The sequence below is a fragment of the Staurois parvus genome, unplaced genomic scaffold (assembly GCF_062004578.1).
Source record: "Staurois parvus isolate SC_StPar_1 unplaced genomic scaffold, SC_StPar_1.0 ptg000593l, whole genome shotgun sequence".
NCBI lineage: Eukaryota > Metazoa > Chordata > Amphibia > Anura > Ranidae > Staurois > Staurois parvus.
Window position 1 is genome coordinate 417,283 of NW_028318389.1, and position 22,871 is coordinate 440,153.

At 50.8% G+C, this 22,871-nt stretch overlaps 1 protein-coding gene across 1 annotated transcript in view; it reads left to right on the plus strand.

Annotated features, from left to right (window-relative positions):
- Positions 1–22,871, plus strand: part of LOC149449946 (myosin light chain kinase, smooth muscle-like) — a gene marked incomplete at its 3' end in the record, with an annotated part of 381,689 nt that overhangs the window by 349,627 nt on the left and 9,191 nt on the right. The window contains exons 19-21 of the mRNA XM_089692548.1: positions 6,572–6,622; positions 10,523–10,650; positions 13,430–13,583. Of these exons, the coding sequence (XP_089548674.1) occupies positions 6,572–6,622; positions 10,523–10,650; positions 13,430–13,583 (333 nt within the window). The remainder of the gene's footprint in view (positions 1–6,571; positions 6,623–10,522; positions 10,651–13,429; positions 13,584–22,871) is intronic.

Genomic DNA, 22,871 nt, shown 5'->3' on the forward strand with positions numbered 1-22,871 from the left:
TGGAGAGTCTGCCGACACTCAGGTCCCATTCACACCCGAGAGATGCGATCGCTCTGAGCCTGGGGCCCTTCCCACTGATCCCGAGGCCCTTTATTGTGGTCCCGCAGTGGAACCTTTTTACAGGTTTTTGCAGCGGGCCCCCTTTCTGCCTGTCTTTTGCCCCCCTCCACAGTGGCTGCAACTGCGACCCTTGCAACCCTGGTTGTTCCACCACCAGCACAAGGACCTGTGATGTGCACTACATGACCATGGCGCTGCGATGGGTCTGTTCAGAGATTTTGGAATTTTTTTTTGCGAAGGAATGAAATTGGAATGTATTATATCTATGTAATCATTGAATCACATCATTATAAAAATTTAAATTTCCAAAAAGAAAATCAGTGGAGAGTCTGCCGACACTCAGGTCCCATTCCCACCCGTGAGATGCGATCGCTCTGAGCCTGGGGCCCTTTATTGTGGTCCCGCAGTAGAACCTTTTTACAGGTTTTTGCAGTGGGCCCCCTTCCTGCCTGTCTTTGGCCCCCCTCCACAGTGGCCGCAACTGTGACCCTTGCAACCCCGGTAGTTCCGCCACCGACACAAGGACCTGTGATGTACACTACATGACCATGGCGCTGCGATGGGTCTGTTCAGAGATTTTGGAATGTTTTTTTTGGCGAAGGAATGAAATTGGAATGTGTTTTATCGATTGCGTTAGTTATTGTTTTACTACGAATATTCCTCAGGTTTATATTTTACATTTTGATTTTCATAATAATTATAAAGGGGGTCCTGGGGGTACAGGAGGTCCAGGGGGTACAGGAGGTCCAGGTATTCAACAGTGGACTCGTTCCCCTGACCTCCCATTGCCCCTTATGAGCTTCCATTCATTTGCTTGCCTTCGCTCCATCGATCAGAATCCTGCAGACAGGTAACGATCGTCCACACATTCGCTGCGTTGTGGCCAGGGGCGGACTGACAACTCATGGGGCCCCCGGGCAATAGGGGATCATGGGGCCCCTGTGTCCTCGCCCACACTCAAACCACACCCAAAAAAGCCTATGAAAGGTACCAGGGGCATCTCATGGGGCCCCCTACTGACCCCGGGCCCTCGGGCAGTGCCCGAGTTCCCCAATGGTCAGTCCGCCCCAGGTTGTGGCTGCGCTCTGGCGTGCCAAGCACAGTGCTGACATCAGCAGGTTCGGGATATTCTATTTCGGGATGAACATATTTTTCTGCTTCCCGGACAGCGGAATCTTCTGGATGTATAAACATGGCGGTGAAATCCACCAGGAAAGTGTTTTATTCCCTCGAAGTCTCCGCCCCCCTCCGGCTCCTGGAGAAAACGCCAAAATGGAGGAGCTGTGAATCTGCGGCAGACGTTTGTATGTTTCCTGTCAGACGGGACGGCGAGGAGAGCAAACACCGAGAAGACGCAGCACTGGACTTGTGTGACTGCGATCCGCTCACCGGGGACAGAGCGCGACACCGAGAATGAGGCACAGCGGGCGTACAGAGCCGGGAACTCGGCACAGGGATGGTGGGAACCCCTCATAATGGGCACAGCGGGTGTACAGAGCCGGGAACTCAGCACAGGGATGGTGGGAACCCCTCATAATGGGCACAGCGGGCGTACAGATCCGGGAACTCGGCACAGGGATGGTGGGAACCCCTCATAATAGGCACAGAGGGTGTACAGACCCAGGAACTCAGCACAGGGATGGCGGGAACCCCTCATAGTGGGCACAGGGGGTGTACAGACCCGGGAACTCAGCACAGGGATGGCGGAAACCCCTCATAATGGGCACAGCGGGCGTACAGACCCGGGAACTCAGCACAGGGATGGTGGGAACCCCTCATAATGGGCACAGCGGGCGTACAGATCCGGGAACTCGGCACAGGAATGGTGGGAACCCCTCATAATGGGCACAGCATGCGTACAGACCCGGGAACTCAGCACAGGGATGGCGGGAACCCCTCATAATGGGCACAGAGGGTGTACAGACCCAGGAACTCAGCACAGGGATGGCGGGAACCCCTCATAGTGGGCACAGGGGGTGTACAGACCCGGGAACTCGGCACAAGGATGGCGGGAACCCCTCATAATGGGCACAGCGGGCGTACAGACCCGGGAACTCAGCACAGGGATGGTGGGAACCCCTCACAATGGGCACAGCGGGTGTACAGACCCGGGAACTCGGCACAGGGATGGTGGGAACCCCTCATAATGGGCACAGCGGGCGTACAGATCCGGGAACTCGGCACAGGGATGGCGGGAACCCCTCATAATGGGCACAGCGGGCGTACAGACCCGGGAACTCAGCACAGGGATGGCGGGAACCCCTCATAATGGGCACAGCGGGCGTACAGACCCCGGAACTCAGCACAGGGATGGTGGGAACCCCTCATAATGGGCACAGCGGGCGTACAGATCTGGGAACTCAGCTCAGGGATGGTGGGAACCCCTCATAATGGGCACAGCAGGGGTACAGACCCGGGAACTCGACACAGGGATGGTGGGACCCCTCATAATGGGCACAGCGGGGGTACAGACCCGGGAACTCAACACAGGGATGGTGGGAACCCCTCATAATGGGCACAGCGGGTGTACAGACCCGGGAACTCAGCACAGGGATGGTGGGAACCCCTTATAGGAAGAAGAACCTTGTTCCAGGTGATTTGGTTTTGCTGGCTGATTACATTCAGTTGCGTCCCCTGCACTCCCTGTACACACATCTCATCCCCCGACCTCCATGCTGGGATGTTCCGGTTGCCGTAGTTTCCTCGCTCTCTCAGTCTGTCTGGGATTTGGGAGCTTTGAAGGGAAATGCCGGAAATGAACATTGAAGGAATGTTTCCTCCCCGGGGGGGGGCAACCACAGATTGCTGGGAGTACAGAAACCGAATCTCACCGCTCCATCATTCTGCTGTGCGATGGGAATGAACAGCGGCTCTATCGGGCTTGAAATCCAATCAATGAAAAGGGGCGGAGACAGTAAGGCTGAGGAGGAAAGCGCTAGATGATGCTGGACGTCCTCCAGCCAGGAAATGAGGTGGAGCGATATGTGACTGGCTACAGCTTCTAATGAACATTGTGAGAAGATCACAGGGTGCAGTGGATTCCGAGGAAGCCACTTCAGTTCAAGAGAGGAGCTGGTACACCTGTGCAAGACTGGAGGGGAGGAGCTGGTACGCCTGTGCAACACTGGAGGGGAGGAGCCGGTACACCTGTGCAACACTGAAGGGGAGGAGCCGGTACACCTGTGCAACACTGGAGGGGAGGAGCTGGTAAACCTGTGCAAGACTGGGAGGGGAGGAGCCGGTACACTTGTGCAAGACTGGAGGGGAGGAGCCGGTACACCTGTGCAAGACTGGGAGGGGAGGAGCCGGTACACTTGTGCAAGACTGGGAGGGGAGGAGCCGGTACACCTGTGCAAGACTGGGAGGGGAGGAGCCGGTACACCTGTGCAAGACTGGGAGGGGAGGAGCCAGTACACCTGTGCAAGACTGGAGGGGAGGAGTCGGTACACCTGTGCAAGACTGGGAGGGGAGGAGCCGGTACACTTGTGCAAGACTGAAGGGGAGGAGCCGGTGCACCTGTGCAAGACTGAAGGGGAGGAGCCGGTACACCTGTACAAGGCTGAAGGGGAGGAGCCTATACAACTGTACAAGCCTGAAGGGGAGGAGCCGGTACACCTGTGCAAGACTGAAGGGGAGGAGCTGGTACATCTGTGCAGGACTGGAGGGGAGGAGCCGCTACACCTGTACAAGACTGTGAAAGGGAGGAGCCGGTACACCTGTGCAAGAAGGAAGGGGAGGAGCCAGAAGGAGGATTGAAAGGTTAAACTGAAGGAATGATGTAAAGAGTTACAATGTCTCTCGGAGAATCCAGAAATGTTTCTCACAATTCAGTAAATAGCGATTGCTTCAGAAAGACTCCTCTGTGTTCTCTGGATTCATTTCCGTCTTCAATAAAGTATCAGAATGTGAATGTGAGGGCCCCGACCTGTGCGTGTCCCCGGGGCCAACAGCTGGGACATGTCAGAGAGGAGTCACTGGGCAGCAATTCCATTAAGTGGAAGAAATTAATCTCATATGGAAAGTTCAACTATCAGCTCCGCCAGAGAAGAGAGAATGTTTATCAAACCTCCAAGTGTGATCTTAACATGGAGATACAACGGAACGTCTGCGGAACATTCTATAACAAAGTATCAACTAGTCATCCGTGTCCGTATTATACATCATTGGACTCCAAACTGCGGCCCTCTGCTTGCCTTTATCTAGCCCTTGGGGCACTATTCATTCCACTGACACCAATGATGGGGCACTATTCCTCCCACTGACACCAATGATGGGGCACTATTCCTCCCACTGACACCAATGACGGGGCACTATTCCTCCCACTGACACCAATGATGGGACACTATTCCTCCCACTGATACCAGTGATGGGGCACTATTCCTCCCACTGACACCAATGATGGGGCACTATTCTGCCCACTGACACCAATGATGGGGCACTATTCCTCCCACTGACACCAATGATGGGGCACTATTCCTCCCACTGATACCAATGATGGGGCACTATTCCTCCCACTGACACCAATGATGGGGCACTATTCCTCCCACTGACACCAATGATGGGGCACTATTCCTCCCACTGACACCAATGATGGGGCACTATTCTGCCCACTGACACCAATGATGGGGCACTATTCCTCCCACTGACACCAATGATGGGGCACTATTCCTCCCACTGACACCAATGATGGGGCACTATTCTGCCCACTGACACCAATGATGGGGCACTATTCCTCCCACTGACACCAATGATGGGGCACTATTCCTCCCACTGACACCAATGATGGGGCACTATTCTGCCCACTGACACCAATGATGGGGCACTATTCTGCCCACTGACACCAATGATGGGGCACTATTCCTCCCACTGACACCAACGATGGGGCACTATTCCCCCCACTGACACCAATGATGGGGCACTATTCCTCCCACTGACACCAATGATGGGGCACTATTCCTCCCACTGACACCAATGATGGGGCATTATTCTGCCCACTGTATTTCTTTTGGCTTACAGCATATACTTTTATGGGACCCCGCTGTCTGGTTTTGGGGTGTCCCGATGCTGAGTTGTATACTCTGAGGGTCTCGGGACTCCTCCCCGCTCTTCCTCTTGCTGTCAGAAATGTTGTCTTCGATGACAGAATGCTTCTCAGGAACTTCTGATGATTTGGGAGCCGCCCACATTGAGAGTCGTTCTGCATGGAGTAGAATCCTCTGTGACCTTTTCCTCATCTAAATATGGAGGTTTGTCCGGGAAAAGCCGAAGTCTCCGGAATGTTCATCTCCCTGCAGGTGTATGGATGGGCTCCCATCTCTGGAAGGTGTCACTCGGGGGGCTTCCATTCAGGGTGGAGGAACGATTCTCCACATCCCGGGATAAATCTCTATTATTACATTTTAATCTGCACTGAAGTTACCTTTCCATCACCAGAATTGGGGGGGAGGGGGGGGGGGGGCTTTCATTGCTTTCCTCAGTCTCCCCTCCCCCAATGATCAGACTGCACATTGTAACTTTGTAGAAGGAGGAGGAGGCGTTTCTTTAGTCTCCCCCAGTGATCAGACTGCACATTGTAACTTTGTAGAAGGAGGAGGAGGCATTTCCTCAGTCTCCTCCCCCAGTGATCAGACTGTACATTGTAACTTTGTAGAAGGAGGAGGAGTTATTTCCTCAGTCTCCTCCCCCAGTGATCAGAGTATACATTGTAACTTTGTAGAAGGAGGAGGCGGCATTTCCTCAGTCTCCTCCCCCAGTGATCAGACTGTACATTGTAACTTTGTAGAAGGAGGAAGAGGCATTTCCTCAGTCTCCCCTCCCCCAGTGATCAGACTGTACATTGTAACTTTGTAGAAGGAGGATGACACCCACTGATAGCTCTGCTGTAACTCAGCTGCAGATCCCACTTTAGTATTTTGGGATGTAAGACTCATTCTGAGCTCGGAGGATGCAGAACCCCGCCGGGCGGGTCTCGATCGGAGTTTCCGGCTCCCCTCTGGCCGGCTATGAAGGAGGGAACAGGAAATGTATTTGTATTTTGTCTCCATTGTTGTTGTTTTTTCCTATTTTGTTGTTTATTATTGATAAATGTAACATTTTTATAAAACGATTTATTTCTGAATGTAAACCTTGTTCTCTCCGCCCTCCATCGTCATCCTCATCCTCATCTCTCTCCTAACGCCATCCCTCATAAACTGTCCACCAATCAGCCGCTTTGTTTTAACTGCATGAGATGCATCGCCGTTGTCACGAGACGTGCCGCGCAGAACTGGGCGTGTCGCTCCACCTGCCGCGGTATGACAACGGCAGCGATGACATCACGGGCCGCGTTTAGTGACGTCCCCGGCGACCTCCATCATGGCTACTAATCCCATCTCATGTCCGTCATGTAACACGGAGCAGATCACGCATCTGCCGTCGCAGAATCCATCCATTGCATCATATCGCAGCATGGCTCCGCCTCTCATCCCACCCACATTCACATCAGTAATGAGTCCTTGCGCTTTCCTTCCAGATGGGGCCACCATTAAGAAGAAGCCAGCTCCGAAGACCCCCCTTAAAGCAGGTAGAAGGATTGACAGCCCCTCCCCCGGTTTTGTGACAACTGCCCTTCATGACTGCCCAACATTGAGACCCATGTAAAACGTAATGACAGTAGAAGCCGTCTGTACTGGCGGCAGTGACATCATAATATCCGTCCAGGAAATGGATTATAATAATATCACCTTCTGTAATGTTCGGGTTTATTCATTTCGATACATTGTATTGTTGAAGAAAGATACATGTGATGAACATTATAGAACGTGGTATATATATGCACTATATTGCCAAACGTATTGGGCCCGCCCCCCAAATCATGTGACTCAAGGGTTCCAATCCCCTCCATATCATGTGATTCAGGTGTTCCAATCCACTCCCTATCATGTGATTCAGGTGTTCCAATCCCCTCCATATCATGTGATTCAGGTGTTCCAATCCCCTCCATATCATGTGATTCAGGTGTTCCAATCCCCTCCATATCATGTGATTCAGGTGTTCCAATCCCCTCCATATCATGTGATTCAGGTGTTCCAATCCCCTCCATGGACACAGGTGTATACAGTCAAGCCCCTAGGCATGCAGACAGCGTCTACAAACATTGGTGAAAGAATGGGTCGCTCTCAGGAGCTCAGTGACTCCAAGCGTGGTCCCGTGATAGGTGGCCACCTGGGCAATAAGTCCATCCGTGACATTTCCTGGCTACTAAATATTCCACGCTCAACTGTTAGTGGGATTATAACAAAATGGAAGCAACTGGGAACAACAGCCACTCAGCCACCAAGTGGTAGGCCACGTCACATGACAGCGGGGTCAGCGCATGCTGAAGCGCACAGTGCGCAGAAGTCACCAACTGTCTGCAGAGTCAATAGCTAAAGATCTCCAAACTTGGTGTGGCCTTCAGATGAGCCCAACAACAGTGCGTAGAGAGCTTCATGGAATGGGTTTACATGGCCGAGCAGCTGCATCCAAGCCTTCCATCACCAAGTGCAATGCAAAGCGTCGGATGCCGTGGTGTAAAGCACGCCGCCACTGGACTCTAGAGCAGGGGAGACGTGTCCTCTGAAGTGACCAATCACACTTCTCTGTCTGGCAATCTGATGGGCATGTCTGGGTTTGGCAGTTGCCAGAAGAACGGTACTTACCTGACTGCATTGTTCCAAGTGTAAAGTTTGGTGGAGGGGGGATTATGGTGTGGGGGTGTTCCTCAGGGGTTGGGCTTGGCCCCCTAGTTCCAGTGAAGGGAACTCTTAAGGTGACATTTTGGACAATTTGATGCTCCCAACTTTGTGGGAAGAGTTTGGGGATGGCCCCTTCCTGTTCCAACATGACTGCCCACCAGTGCACAAAGCAAGGTCCATAAAGACATGGAGGAGCCAGTTTGGGGTGGAGGAACTTGACTGTCCTGCACAGAGTCCTGACCTCAACCCCATAGAACACCTTTGGGATGAATTAGAGCGGAGACTGCGAGCCAGGCCTCCTCCCCCGACATCAGTGCCTGACCTGACAAATGTGCTTCTGGAAGAATGGTCCAACCTTCCCATAGACACCCTCCTAAACCTTGTGGACGGCCTTCCCAGAAGAGTTGAAGCTGTTATAGCTGCAAAGGGCGGGGCCAACTCCATATTGAACCCTACGGACTAAGACTGGGGGGCCATTAAAGGTCATGTGTGTGGAAAGGGCGGGGCCAACTCCATATTGAACCCTATGGACTAAGACTGGGGGGCCATTAAAGGTCATGTGTGTGGAAAGGGCGGGGCCAACTCAATATTGAACCCTATGGACTAAGACTGGGGGGCCATTAAAGGTCATGTGCGTGGAAAGGGCGGGGCCAACTCAATATTGAACCCTACGGACTAAGAATGGGGGCCATTAAAGGTCATGTGTGTGGAAAGGGCGGGGCCAACTCAATATTGAACCCTACGAACTAAGACTGGGAGGCCATTAAAGGTCAAGTGTGTGGAAAGGGCGGGGCCAACTCAATATTGAACCCTACGGACTAAGACTGGGGGGACCATTAAAGGTCATGTGCGTGGAGAGGCCGGCCGACCAATACTTGGGGCCAGGGGCGGACTGACCATTTGGAAACTCAGGCATTGCTTGAGGACCCGGGGTCAGTAGGGGGCCCCATGAGATGCCCCTGGTACCTTTTTCATAGGCTTTTTTGAGTTTTTGGCAAGGACACAGGGGCCCCATGAGTTGTCAGTCCACCCCTGCTTGGGGCAATATAGTGTACTGTAGACCAATCCAAAACCCCTCAAAAATGTCAATTAGTTGATATAGGAAACCATTCAGTGGTGTCACTCTCCAGCCAATCCCAGTCCTGGGTGGAGTGACCAATGCGTTTGGCAATATAATGCAGATATATATCTGTGCAGTAAATAGAAGAGGATGTCTATGATAATATTACCTGATCTATAATGTTTTGATTTTTTTTTTTATTTTGGTGGGTGATTCTGTCGTATTTGTGGGGTCGCTCAAAAGTAATCACAGCCCATAAACCCCAAATATTGAGGCTACGTCAGCTTAAAGTATAACTCCAGCCCAAACTCTTTTTTTTCTTTTTTGTTTTGGGAAGGATTGAATCTCTATTAGGTTTGTATTGGTGTCCCCACTGGGGAGACTCACTTCCTGTCCGAACTGGGGAGACTCACTTCCTGTCCCCACTGGGGAGACTCACTTCCTGTCCCCACTGGGGAGACTCACTTCCTGTCCCCACTGGGGAGACTCACTTCCTGTCCCAGAGACACAACAGGAAGTTTTGGGAAGGATTGAATCTCTATTAGGTTTGTATTGGTGTCCCCACTGGGGAGACTCACTTCCTGTCCCCACTGGGGAGACTCACTTCCTGTCCGAACTGGGGAGACTCACGTCCTGTCCCCACTGGGGAGACTCACTTCCTGTCCCCACTGGGGAGACACTTCCTGTCCCAGAGACACAACAGGAAGTTTTGGGAAGGATTGAATCTCTATTACGTTTGTATTGGTGTCCCCACTGGGGAGACTCACTTCCTGTCCCCACTGGGGAGACTCACTTCCTGTCCGAACTGGGGAGACTCACGTCCTGTCCCCACTGGGGAGACTCACTTCCTGTCCCCACTGGGGAGACACTTCCTGTCCCAGAGACACAACAGGAAGTTTTGGGAAGGATTGAATCTCTATTACGTTTGTATTGGTGTCCCCGCTGGGGAGACTCACTTCCTGTCCCCACTGGGGAGACTCACTTCCTGTCCGAACTGGGGAGACTCACGTCCTGTCCCCACTGGGGAGACTCACTTCCTGTCCGAACTGGGGAGACTCACGTCCTGTCCCCACTGGGGAGACTCACGTCCTGTCCCCACTGGGGAGACTCACTTCCTGTCCCCACTGGGGAGACACTTCCTGTCCCAGAGACACAACAGGAAGTTTTGGGAAGGATTGAATCTCTATTACGTTTGTATTGGTGTCCCCACTGGGGAGACTCACTTCCTGTCCGAACTGGGGAGACTCACGTCCTGTCCCCACTGGGGAGACTCACTTCCTGTCCGAACTGGGGAGACTCATGTCCTGTCCCCACTGGGGAGACTCACGTCCTGTCCCCACTGAGGAGCCTCACTTCCTGTCCCAGAGACACAACAGGAAGTTTTGGGAAGGATTTAATCTCTATTAGGTTTGTATTGGTGTCCCCACTGGGGAGACTCACTTCCTGTCCCCACCGGGGAGACTCACTTCCCGTCCCCACTGGGGTGACTCACTTCCTGTCCCAGTGACACAACAGGAAGTTAGGGGAAATCCCTTTCTGGCCTAAAAATGACACGATCCATAGAAAGTTTTTTTCACGTTTTATTTATAGACCCCCCTGGAAATGTTAGAGCCAAAATCTGGCCTTCGGTACGAGAGAAACTTTTTTGTTTTTTTTTTGTCACATTTTGATTTTTCTCTCCCTTCAGCCTCTGCACTGCAAATCCTCCAATTTCCCGAAGACCAGAAAGTCCGCGCCGGAGAGTCCGTGGTACTTCTGTCCAAAGTGGCGGGAACGCAGCCCATTACCTGCACCTGGATGAAGTTCAAGAGAGAGGTGATTATTGATTAGGTGATGGGAGGCGGGATCAGACCGATCAATGGTGCAGAATACAGCTGGAAAACATACAGAGTGGATTGGTGGGTGATCACATGACCACATCCCTCCTATCACCAACGTTTGATTAGTGGCAGGCATTGAACACACTTTTCTTTCCTGATAAAAGACGGCTACAGTGAAGGAAATGTGTATTCGCTCCCCTGCTGATGCTGAATGTTCGCCCCTCACACAGAAATGATCGGTCTAACAATGGAATGTTCGCCCCTCACACAGAAATGATCGGTCTAACAATGGAATGTTCGCCCCTCACACAGAAATGATCGGTCTAACAATGGAATGTTCGCCCCTCACACAGAAATGATCGGTCTAACAATGGAATGTTCGCCCCTCACACAGAAATGATCGGTCTAACAATGGAATGTTCGCCCCTCACACAGAAATGATCGGTCTAACAATGGAATGTTCGGTGTAACACTGAGAGACAGAATACAACAACAAATTCAGCAGAAATGCGTCTAACAAATGATGACGGATCTGCATGTTCATGAGGGAAAGAAGGATTTGATCCCCTTTACAAAACATGACTTAGTACTTGGTGGCCATCACAGAGGTCAGACGTTTCCTGGAGTTGGCCCCCAGGTTCGCACACATCTCAGGAGGGATTTTGGCCCACTCCTCTTGGCAGATCCTCTCCAAGTCATTAAGGTTTGCTGGCTGACGTTTGGCAACTCAAAATTTCAGCTCCCTCCACAGATTTTCCATCGGATGAAGGTCTGGAGACTGGCTAGGCCACTCCAGGACCTTCATGTGCTTCTTCTTGAGCCGCTCCTTTGTTGCCTTGGCCGTGTGTTTTGGGTCATTGTCATGCTGGAGCACCCATCCACCACCCATTTTCAATGCCCTGGCTGAGGGAAGAAGGTTCTCACCCAAGATTTGAGGGTACATTGCCCCGTCCATCGTCCCTTTGATGTGGTGCAGTTGTCCCGTCCCCTTAGCAGAAAAACACCCCCAAAGCAGAATGTTTCCACCACCATGTTTCACAGTTGGGATGGTGTTTTTGGGGTCCTAGGCAGCATTCCTCCTCCTCCAAACACGGCGAGTTGAGTTGATGCCAAAGAGCTGGATTTTGGTCTCCTCTGACCACAACACTTCCCACCAGTCCTCCTCTGCATCATTCAGATGTTCAGTGGCAGACTTCAGACGGGCTGGACATGGGCTTCCTTGAGCAGAGGGACCGTGCGGGCACTGCAGGATTTCAGTCCTTGTCGGCGTAGTGTGTTACCAATTGTTTTCTTGGTGACTGTGGTCCCAGCTGCCTGGAGATCATTGACAAGATCCTCACGTGTAGTTCTGGGATGATTCCTCACTGTTCTCATGATCATTGACACTCCACGAGGTGAGATCTTGCATGGTGCACCAGACCTAGGGAGACTGACACTTGTTTTGTGTTTCTTCCATTTGTGAATGATTGCACCAACTGTTGTCACCTTCTCACCAAGCTGCTTGGCCATAGTTTGGTAGCCCAGTCCAGCCTTGTGTAGGTCTACCATCTTGTCCCTGACATCCTTGGACAGCTCTTTGGTCTTTGCCATGGTGGAGAGTTTGGAATCTGATGGTTTGATGGTTCCTGTGGACAGGTGTCTTTTATACAGGTAACACAATGAGATTAGCAGCACTCCCTTTAAGAGACTGCTTCTAATCTCAGCTTGTTACCTGTATGAGAGACACCTGGGAGCCAGAAATCCTGCTGAATGATAGGGGATCAAATCCTTCTTTCCCTCATGAACATGCAGATCCGTCATCATTTGTTAGACGCATTTCTGCTGAATTTGTTGTTGTATTCTGTCTCTCAGTGTTACACCGAACATTCCATTGTTAGACCGATCATTTCTGTGTGAGGGGCGAACATTCCATTGTTAGACCGATCATTTCTGTGTGAGGGGCGAACATTCCATTGTTAGACCGATCATTTCTGTGTGAGGGGCGAACATTCCATTGTTAGACCGATCGTTTCTGTGTGAGGGGCGAACATTCAGCATCAGAGGGGAGCAAATACGCATTTCCTTCACTGTATATTGTGATACATTGTAATAGAACATACGTTCCGTTCATTTCAGATCTGTATAATAAAATGTGAACGCTCTCTCTAGTCACCTCTCCCCTGCCATGTATTTAATACCCGATCCCCGTTTTTGACATCGACCCCTGAGGGGCCCCATCTGTGTATAATGAGAGGCCCTATTTGTGTGCACTGGGGGCTTCCTCTCTCTCTGTCTGCATCAGGGGCCCCATCTGTGTATATTGGTGGCTTTATTTGTCTACATCAGGGGCCCCATCTGTGTATATCGATGGCTTTATTTGTCTACATCAGGGGCCCCATCTGTGTATATCGGTGGCTTTATTTGTCTACATCAGGGGCCCCATCTGTGTATATTGGTGGCTTTATTTGTCTCCATCAGGGGCCCCATCTGTGTAAATAGAGGAATCCAATCTATGTATATTGGGATCTTCCTATGACTACATTTGGGACCTTATCTCTGCACATAGGGGTCCTATCTAAGTATATTGGGGACCCCATCTGAGTTTGTTGGGACTGCAGTAATGCACATTGAGGGGCCCCAGCTCCGTACATTGGGGGCTCCATCTGTCTGCATCAAGTGCTCTTATCTGTGTATGTTTGTGGCTTTGTCTGTCTACTTTAGGGGCCCTTATCTGTATACAATACGGGCCCGTTGGCTCTTTGCTGTCCTAACCCCTGGCTTCCCTCCACTAACAGATCAAAGAAAGTGAATTCATCAAGGTGGAGAGCTCAGAGGACTCCAGCAAACTGACCATCTCATGCGCCCGCCAGGAGCATTGCGGCTGCTACACGCTGGTGGTGGAGAACAAACACGGCTCCAAGCAAGCGCAGGTCAACCTGACCGTATTCGGTGAGTTTCTGCATATCCTGTGTATTAATGGGAGATAAGTGCATCACCCTTGTGTATTAATGTGAGATAAGTGCATCACCCCCGTGTATTAATGGGAGATAAGTGCATCACCCTTGTGTATTAATGTGAGATAAGTGCATCACCCCTGTGTATTAATGGGAGATAAGTGCATCACCCTTGTGTATTAATGTGAGATAAGTGCATCACCCCCGTGTATTAATGGGAGATAAGTGCATCCTCCCTGTGTATTAATGTCAGATAAGTGCATCCTCCCCGTGTATTAATGGGAGATAAGTGCATTGCCCTTGTGTATTAATGGGAGATAAGTGCATCCTCCCTGTGTATTAATGGGAGATAAGTGCATCACCCTTGTGTATTAATGTGAGATAAGTGCATCACCCCCGTGTATTAATGGGAGATAAGTGCATCACCCTTGTGTATTAATGTGAGATAAGTGCATCACCCCCGTGTATTAATGGGAGATAAGTGCATCCTCCCTGTGTATTAATGTCAGATAAGTGCATCCTCCCCGTGTATTAATGGGAGATAAGTGCATTGCCCTTGTGTATTAATGGGAGATAAGTGCATCCTCCCTGTGTATTAATGGGAGATAAGTGCATCCTCCCTGTGTATTAATGGGAGATAAGTGTATTAATGTGAGAGAAGTGCATCCTCCCTGTGTATTAATGTGAGATAAGTGCATCCTCCCTGTGTATTAATGGGAGATAAGTGCATTGCCCTTGTGTATTAATGGGAGATAAGTGCATCCTCCCTGTGTATTAATGGGAGATAAGTGCATCCTCCCTGTGTATTAATGGGAGATAAGTGCATCCTCCCTGTGTATTAATGGAAGATAAGTGCATCCTCCCTGTGTATTAATGGGAGATAAGTGCATCCTCCCTGTGTATTAATGGGAGATAAGTGCATCCTCCCTGTGTATTAATGTGAGATAAGTGCATCCTCCCTGTGTATTAATGGGAGATAAGTGTATTAATGTGAGAGAAGTGCATCCTCCCTGTGTATTAATATGAGATAAGTGCATCCTCCCCGTGTATTAATGGGAGATATTTGCATCGCCCCTGTGTATTAATGGGAGATAAGTGCATCTTCCCTGTGTATTAATGTGAGAGAAGTGCATCACCCCCGTGTATTAAGTGCATCCTCCCAGTGTATTAATGTGATGTGTGGTCCTGCAGCATCCTAGGACATGTGACCCTGCAGAAAGGGAGAGGCGGAGCCAGGGCCCCCCCCCCTCTTGCCTAGACGAGGATCCCCCCCTCCTCCCCCTTCCCTCAGTTAACAGGCAAGGTGCGGGGAGCGAAGCACCGGAATTCGACTATTGAGCGAGGTTCGGCTTTAAAGAGGAAGTGTTGTGTCCACAGAGACAGCTGGGAACAATGGAGCGTCTCTGTAACGTGCATGTGACATAAATGTACAGATCTGAGTAGATATTAGACAGTAAAATATTAGTTGCAGAGAGATGAACATACTCCCTTCTTGTAGGGCATTCTGTGCGCCACATCTGCATATAAAAACCATATTTGTGGTTTAGGTAGAAGGCCAGGAAAATGCAGGGAATATTTATGTGGCACTGGAGTGCGATAGCGGAACAGTGTTTGGTACTGTCACGATTGGCCGATGTGCTGGTGTCGGAAATCCAATCCCCGGTGTTTCAAGCCAGTCTTAGTCCGATTGAACTTGGGCAGGTCAGCATCCAGGACATCCTGTGGGAAGGTACAGCAACACCCCCCCCCCCATGGTCAATTGGCCGAGGACTAATGTCCCGCCTACGTCCATATCCCCATACATGGAGTTTCCGGGCATTGGGACAATTTGTGATTCGTATGGAGCCGGTTCGATTTGACTGACGGATTGCTGATGCTCTGACTTGCTCCAGTCGCAGGATAGATCTCGGTAAAAGTTTTATTCTGTTTTATTCCCTTTTATTTTATAGTGAATAGTCATTTGTGTGTCTTCTTGTATTTCTGTAAATTTTTATACTTTGTACATATTTTATGCTCCGCCCACTTTCAGGAAATTAAAGCTTAAAATTAATAAGTGACTTCTGTGTATTTAAGCTCGGGCTCATATCTCCGGAGAGATTGGATTGGAGGGATTGGATTGGAGAGATTAGATTGGAGAGATTGGATTGGAGAGATTTGATTGTATTGTATTTTAGTGCCTTTAAACGCTCGGTCAAGCTCATTGCCAATCTGTATGCAATCGCACTGTGTGTGGGCAGATTGCGTGTAGATTGTAAAAGGTAACAGATCTGCCAGACGGAGATCTGTGTGTGTGGGGTGTCTCAACAGACCGTTCTGTGGATAAACTGTTGGGTGGTGGCAGGCTACCTTTTGTGGTGTGTCTGGTGTGGGGGCAGGGGCGGGGGGTGGACAGTAGAAGGGTGATTAGCACTGGGGATCAAGCTGTAGGATAGCTGGAGGAACCTTAGAAGGGTGTAATTACTAAACTGGTCCTCAACTCTAATCAGTGCACCAGATTGTATGTAAGATTTGTATCTGCCAGTGTGTTGTCGCCCAGCTGGATTGGAGTGGAGTCTCCATCTGGTGGTGGCCAGAGGTAGTGCGGGCTGTGGAAGGATATCACGGCTGATCTTATATACGGTTTTATATATTCAGAGTTAGGTCCCCTTTATTCCCTCTTACCCCAAGTCACGGCCGCGTGCACGCCTCGGTTAGCTAGTCACTGTGGGCGTGGCGTGTGGGGGATCCGTGACAGTCTCACAGGAAGTTATTATCTGAGAAGATTTCTGGCAGGATCAATGGGGGTTTATGCAGATCTGAAGACAATGCGACAAATCCGAGAAGATCCTGGTCCGGGCTCCACACCCCGCGTGTGAACACTTCATATCCTGATCGATCGTTAGAGGTCGTCTCCATCTATAATGGAGTCACATGCCGACCTTTCCTGTCCTTGTTACATTGTTCCACTGATTAATATTCCCCGGGGAACCCCCCCTCCTCCCCTGCACTGGTCATGTGATCACCTAGGAGGGGCTCCATATACATCACATATCCTTCAGGTTGCCTTCTTCCTGCATTGGACGAACATTTGTCTGCAGACAGCGGAGCTCCGCCCGACTTTATGACCCTCAGCCATCCGCAGAGAGGAATCTTCCAGATGGGACAATATAATGAGATCCAGATCCGGTCACAGACCAGTGCCGGGCCCCCCAGACAATGTTCCGGATCACAGTTAGAGCCCAGAACATGGGTAACCTTCTATTCTATAGGGTGACCCCCCCGAGGGGCCCGGCTTGTTTTGTCAGCTGTTACGCGGCGTGCGCTGAACTCGCTTTGTTATCGACTCCGGGGTTATTTTAGGAAATCGGCCCGTGCCGTGCGTCTCTGTATGGATAGGATGTCCAATGGGAGAGGATAGCAAAGTGTTACATTGTCAGCGTCACTCCACCCAGAACTGGGATTGGCTGGAGAGACACCACTGAATAGTTTCCTATGTCAACAAATTTACATGTTTGGGGGGGTTTGGATTGGTCTACACTATATTGCCCCAAGTATTGGGCCGCCTGCCTTTCCACACACATGACCTTTAATGGCCCCCCAGTCTTAGTCTGTAGGGTTCAATATTGGGTTGGCCCCGCCCTTTCCACACACATGACCTTGAATGGTCTCCCAGTCTTAGTCCGTAGGGTTCAATATTGAGTTGGCCCCGCCCTTTCCACACACATGACCTTTAATGGCCTCCCAGTCTTAGTCCATAGGGTTCAATATTGAGTTGGCCCCACCCTTTCCACACACATGACCTTTAATGGCCCCCCCAGTCTTAGTCCGTAGGGTTCAATATTGAGTTGGCCCCACCCTTTCCACACACATGACCTTTAATGGCCCCCCCAGTCTTAGTCCGTAGGGTTCAATATTGAGTTGGCCCCGCCCTTTCCACACTCATGACCTTTAATGGCCCCCTCAGTCTTAGTCCGTAGGGTTCAATATTGAGTTGGCCCCGCCCTTTCCACACACATGACCTTTAATGGCCCCCCAGTCTTAGTCCGTAGGGTTCAATATTGAGTTGGCCCCGCCCTTTCCACACTCATGACCTTTAATGGCCCCCCCAGTCTTAGTCCGTAGGGTTCAATATTGAGTTGGCCCCGCCCTTTCCACACTCATGACCTTTAATGGCCCCCCCAGTCTTAGTCCGTAGGGTTCAATATTGAGTTGGCCCCGCCCTTTCCACACACATGACCTTTAATGGCCCCCCCCCCCTTCCCTCAGTCTCTCCCTATAGGCATACGTTGATTTATTTCCCAAGAAGAAATGTGCTGCTGGCTTGGCTCCCAAGAGCCTGCGATACGATGTATAGGGAAGAGCTCTTAGGATGTGTAGTTCTGGAGGCGTGCCTCTATCCATAGGGAGTGTCCTTACATTAGCTGCCCCTGCAGGCATTTTCCAACCCCGGCGGTGATGTCATAGGTTGTAATAAAAGTCGTTCCTTGCTATAGGGAAGAAGGTTACAGGAAAACAAATGAATGCTGGGACATGATCTAGAGGTGGAGCTGGAAGTTTGGGGGGTAAATGTGGGGACTTCCCACATGGAGGAAAAATATATTTTTCTAATATATTTAAGAAATATTTTTCCCAAATATATTGACATATATTTCTAAATATATTTATATATTATATACTGTGTGCTGAAATGCGTTTTTATCACAAAATATATGAAAAATATTTTTAAAAATACATTTAATCTACATTTTTGGGATGAATTTACAAATGTTTGTAAGAATAGATGTTAAAATAACTTTTTTTTATCTTAAAAAGTATCTGAGGAATATATTTAAAAAATATATATTTATTTAAAAATGTTTCATATATTTTGTAATATATAACAAATGCATTTCAACATGCAGTGTATATGTACTGCAATATCTCCCCATTGTGGGAGGGGCAGAGACATCAACTACTGCAGGGAAATCTCCCCATTGTGGGAGGGGCAGAGACATCAACTACTGCAGGGAAATCTCCCCATTGTGGGAGGGGCAGAGACACAACTACTGCAGGGAAATCTCCCCATTGTGGGAGGGGCAGAGACACAACTACTGCAGGGAAATCTCCCCATTGTGGGAGGGGCAGAGACACAACTACTGCAGGGAAATCTCCCCATTGTGGGAGGGGCAGAGACACAAACTACTGCAGGGAAATCTCCCCATTGTGGGAGGGGCAGAGACACAACTACTGCAGGGAAATCTCCCCATTGTGGGAGGGGCAGAGACACAAACTACTGCAGGGAAATCTCTCCATTGTGGGAGGGGCAGAGACACAACTACTGCAGGGAAATCTCTCCATTGTGGGAGGGGCAGAGACACAACTACTGCAGGGAAATCTCCCCATTGTGGGAGGGGCAGAGACATCAACTACTGCAGGGAAATCTCCCCATTGTGGGAGGGGCAGAGACACAAACTACTGCAGGAAATCTCCCCATTGTGGGAGGGGTAGAGACACAAACTACTGCGGGAAATCTCCCCATTGTGGGAGGGGCAGAGACACAAACTACTGCGGGAAATCTCCCCATTGTGGGAGGCGCAGGGACACAAACTATTTCAGGGAAATCTCCCCATTGTGGGAGGGGCAGAGACACAAACTACTGGGGAAAATCTCCCCATTGTGGGAGGGGCAGAGACACAAACTACAGGGTGAAATCTCCCCATTGTGGGAGGGGCAAAGACACAAACTACTGCAAAGAAATCTCCCCACTGTATCTTGGTTTTTGGGTTACAGGGAAGCAGGGGCGGACTGACAATTCATGGGGCCCCCGGGCAATAGGGGATCATGGGGCCCCTGTGTCCTTGCCCAAACTCAAAAAAAAGCCTATGAAAAAGGTACCAGGGGCATCTCATGGGGCCCCGTACTGACCCCGGCCCTCGGGCAGTGCCCGAGTTTCCAAATGGTCAGTCCCCCCTGCAGGGAAGATTAGTGTTTGAGGGTAACTATTAGGTAATGAGGAGGGTAAGTGTTGGGATTAGAGGGAGGATTAGTGTTGTAGTAACCGATAGGGTTATTGTTATGGTTACAGAGAGTCATCAAGGGACCCCCCCCTTCCCCACACCCCATGAAGGTTCCCCCCCTTCCCCACACCCCTTGAAGGGTCCCCCCCTCTTCCCTGCACCCCTTGAAGGGTTCCCCCCTTCCCTGCACCCCTTGAAGGTTCCCCCCCTTCCCCGCACCCCTTGAAGGGTTCCCTCCTTCCCTGCACCCCTTGAAGGGTCCCTCCCTCCCCGCACCCCATGAAGGTTCCCCCCCTTCCCCACACCCCATGAAGGTTCCCCCCCTTCCCCACACCCCTTGAAGGGTCCCCCCCTCTTCCCTGCACCCCTTGAAGGGTTCCCCCCTTCCCTGCACCCCTTGAAGGTTCCCCCCCTTCCCCGCACCCCTTGAAGGGTTCCCCCCTTCCCTGCACCCCTTGAAGGGTCCCCCCCCCCCCGCACCCCATGAAGGTTCCCCCCCTTCCCTGCACCCCTTGAAGGGTCCCCCCCTCCCCGCACCCCATGAAGGTTCCCCTTGTCCTTTGCTCCCCGACACTATACCTATCTCTGTCATTATTTTCTCCTCGCAGGGTTTAGATGTTGATGTTTCAGCTGTATTTTTGGAAACCTGCATACCCCCGCCCCTCCCCCTCCGGGGTGTACAGGATGGATCCCATGTTTAGTGGCCCCTTGTTTCAGGAATATGGAATACAGCTGGTTGTGAGAAGCTGCGTCCCAGACCCCCGTCTGCGCTCCTTCCCTGAGCGATTGTGACCTTTTAAGGCTCGCTTTCTCTCCCACCGCTGAGATGCTGCCAGTGCTGACGGCATGGACCTCGTCCAACTGGCTCCAGACTCCAGACTTCTCTGAAGAGCGATCATTCTTCTCTATACATTGAGGATGTGCATTCCTCCGCAGGCTGTACGGTGAGAGACGCGGCGCCACCCAATGGGGATCTCTGCTCTGTGCAACACATATTGGGGGCTTATAGACAAGAGGAGTATTGGGGTGATGATGTCATCGGGAACCGTCTCAGCTGATGGAGTTTTACACGGAGAGACCCAGACAGGAAAAAAAAATGAATGAGAATCTCAGCGTGTCATGGAGTAAAGCCAAACTCATCGTTCTAGGATGGAGGAGACCCGGGACCCTCCAGTCCTGTCCTGGGGGGATTAATAGGGCCTCCACTGGCAGCCTGTAACCCCAACACTGACCCTCCCTGTAACCCCAACACTGACCCTCCCTGTAACCCCAACACTAACCCTCCCTGTAACCCCAACACTGAACCTCCCTGTAACCCCAACACTAACCCTCCCTGTAACCCCAACACTGACCCTCCCTGTAACCCCAACACTAACCTTCCCTGTAACCCCAACACTAACCCTCCCTGTACTCCTAACATTAGCAATCCCTGTGATCTCAACACTAAACATCCATGTAACCCCAACACCAATCATCTCTGTAATGCGATTATTAACAATCCCTGCACCCCTAAACCTTACCCCCCAATTACCCTAACACTAACCTTGTCTGTAACCCCAACACTGACCCTCCCTGTAACCCCAACACTAACCCTCCCTGTAACCCCAACACTAACCCTCCCTGTAACCCCAACACTAAGCCTGTAACCCCAACACCAATCCTCCCTGTAACCCCAACACTAAGCCTGTAACCCCAACACTACCCCTCCCTGTAACCCCAACACTAAGCCTGTAACCCCAACACCAATCCTCCATGTAACCCCAACACCAAGCCTGTAACCCCAACACTAATCCTCCCTGTAACTCCAACACCAAGCCTCCATGTAACCCCAATACTTACCTTCCCCGTAACATCAACACTAACCCTACCTGTAACCCCAACACTAAACCTGTAACCCCAACACTACCCCTCCCTGTAACCCCAACACCAAGCCTCCATGTAACCCCAACATTACCCCTCCCTGTAACCCCAATACTAACCTTCCCCGTAACATCCACACTAACTCTACCTGTAACCCCAACACTAAACCTGTAACCCCAACACTACCCCTCCCTGTAACCCCAACACCAAGCCTCCATGTAACCCCAACACTACCCTTCCCTGTAACTCCAACACCAAGCCTCCATGTAACCTCAATACTAACCTTCCCCGTAACCCCAACACTAATCCTCCCTGTAACCCCAACACTAACCCTCCCTGTAACCCCAACACTAATCCTCCCTGTAACCCCAACACTAACCTTCCCCATAACGCCAACACTAACCCTCCCTGTAACCCCAACACTAATCCTCCCTGTAACCCCAACACTAACCTTCCCCGTAACCCCAACACTAATCCTCCCTGTAACCCCAACACTAACCCTCCCTGTAACCCCAACACTAATCCTCCCTGTAACCCCAACACTAACCTTCCCCATAACGCCAACACTAACCCTCCCTGTAACCCCAACACTAATCCTCCCTGTAACCCCAACACTAACCTTCCCCGTAACCCCAACACTAATCCTCCCTGTAACCCCAACACTAACCCTCCCTGTAACCCCAACACTAATCCTCCCTGTAACCCCAACACTAACCTTCCCTGTAACCCCAACACTAATCCTCCCTGTAACCCCAATACTAATCCTCCCTGTAACCCCAACACCGACCTTCCCTGTAACCCCAACACTAATCCTCCCTGTAACCCCAACACTAATCCTCCCTGTAACCTCAGCACTAACCTTCCCTGTAATCCTAACACTGACCCTCCCTGTAAGCCCAACACTTACCCTGTAGCCTCAACACAAACCCTCTCTGTAACCCCAACACTGACCCTCCCTGTAACCCCAATACTAATCCTCCCTGTAACCCCAACACTAATCCTCCCTGTAACCTCAGCACTAACCCTCCCTGTATTCCTAACACTCACCATGTAGCCTCAACACCAACCCTCCTTGTAACCCCAACACTAATCCTCCTTAATGTGTATCTATCCCTTGTCTATCTGCTGACTTCTCCTGCGCCCCGACTCTCTGCGCTGACCCCCCATTGCTGGAATCTACAGCTCTGAGAAAAGTTTAGTTTTTCTATAATGAAGCAGAGGACAATTCGTAAACTACAGCAACCAATCAGCACCCTCCCACCATTGATCGGACCGCTCTGAACTATGAAAGGTGAGCTGTGATTGGCTGATGGTCCTTTTCTTGCTGGTAAGTGTGTTAGTGTCACTTTGCAGGTTGCAGAAATTAAAGCGAATACTTGACACTGAACAGAACCGCGGCGTTCTGCGTGGTGGTCGGTGGAGGTCAGATCACGTGATTTGGACGCAGC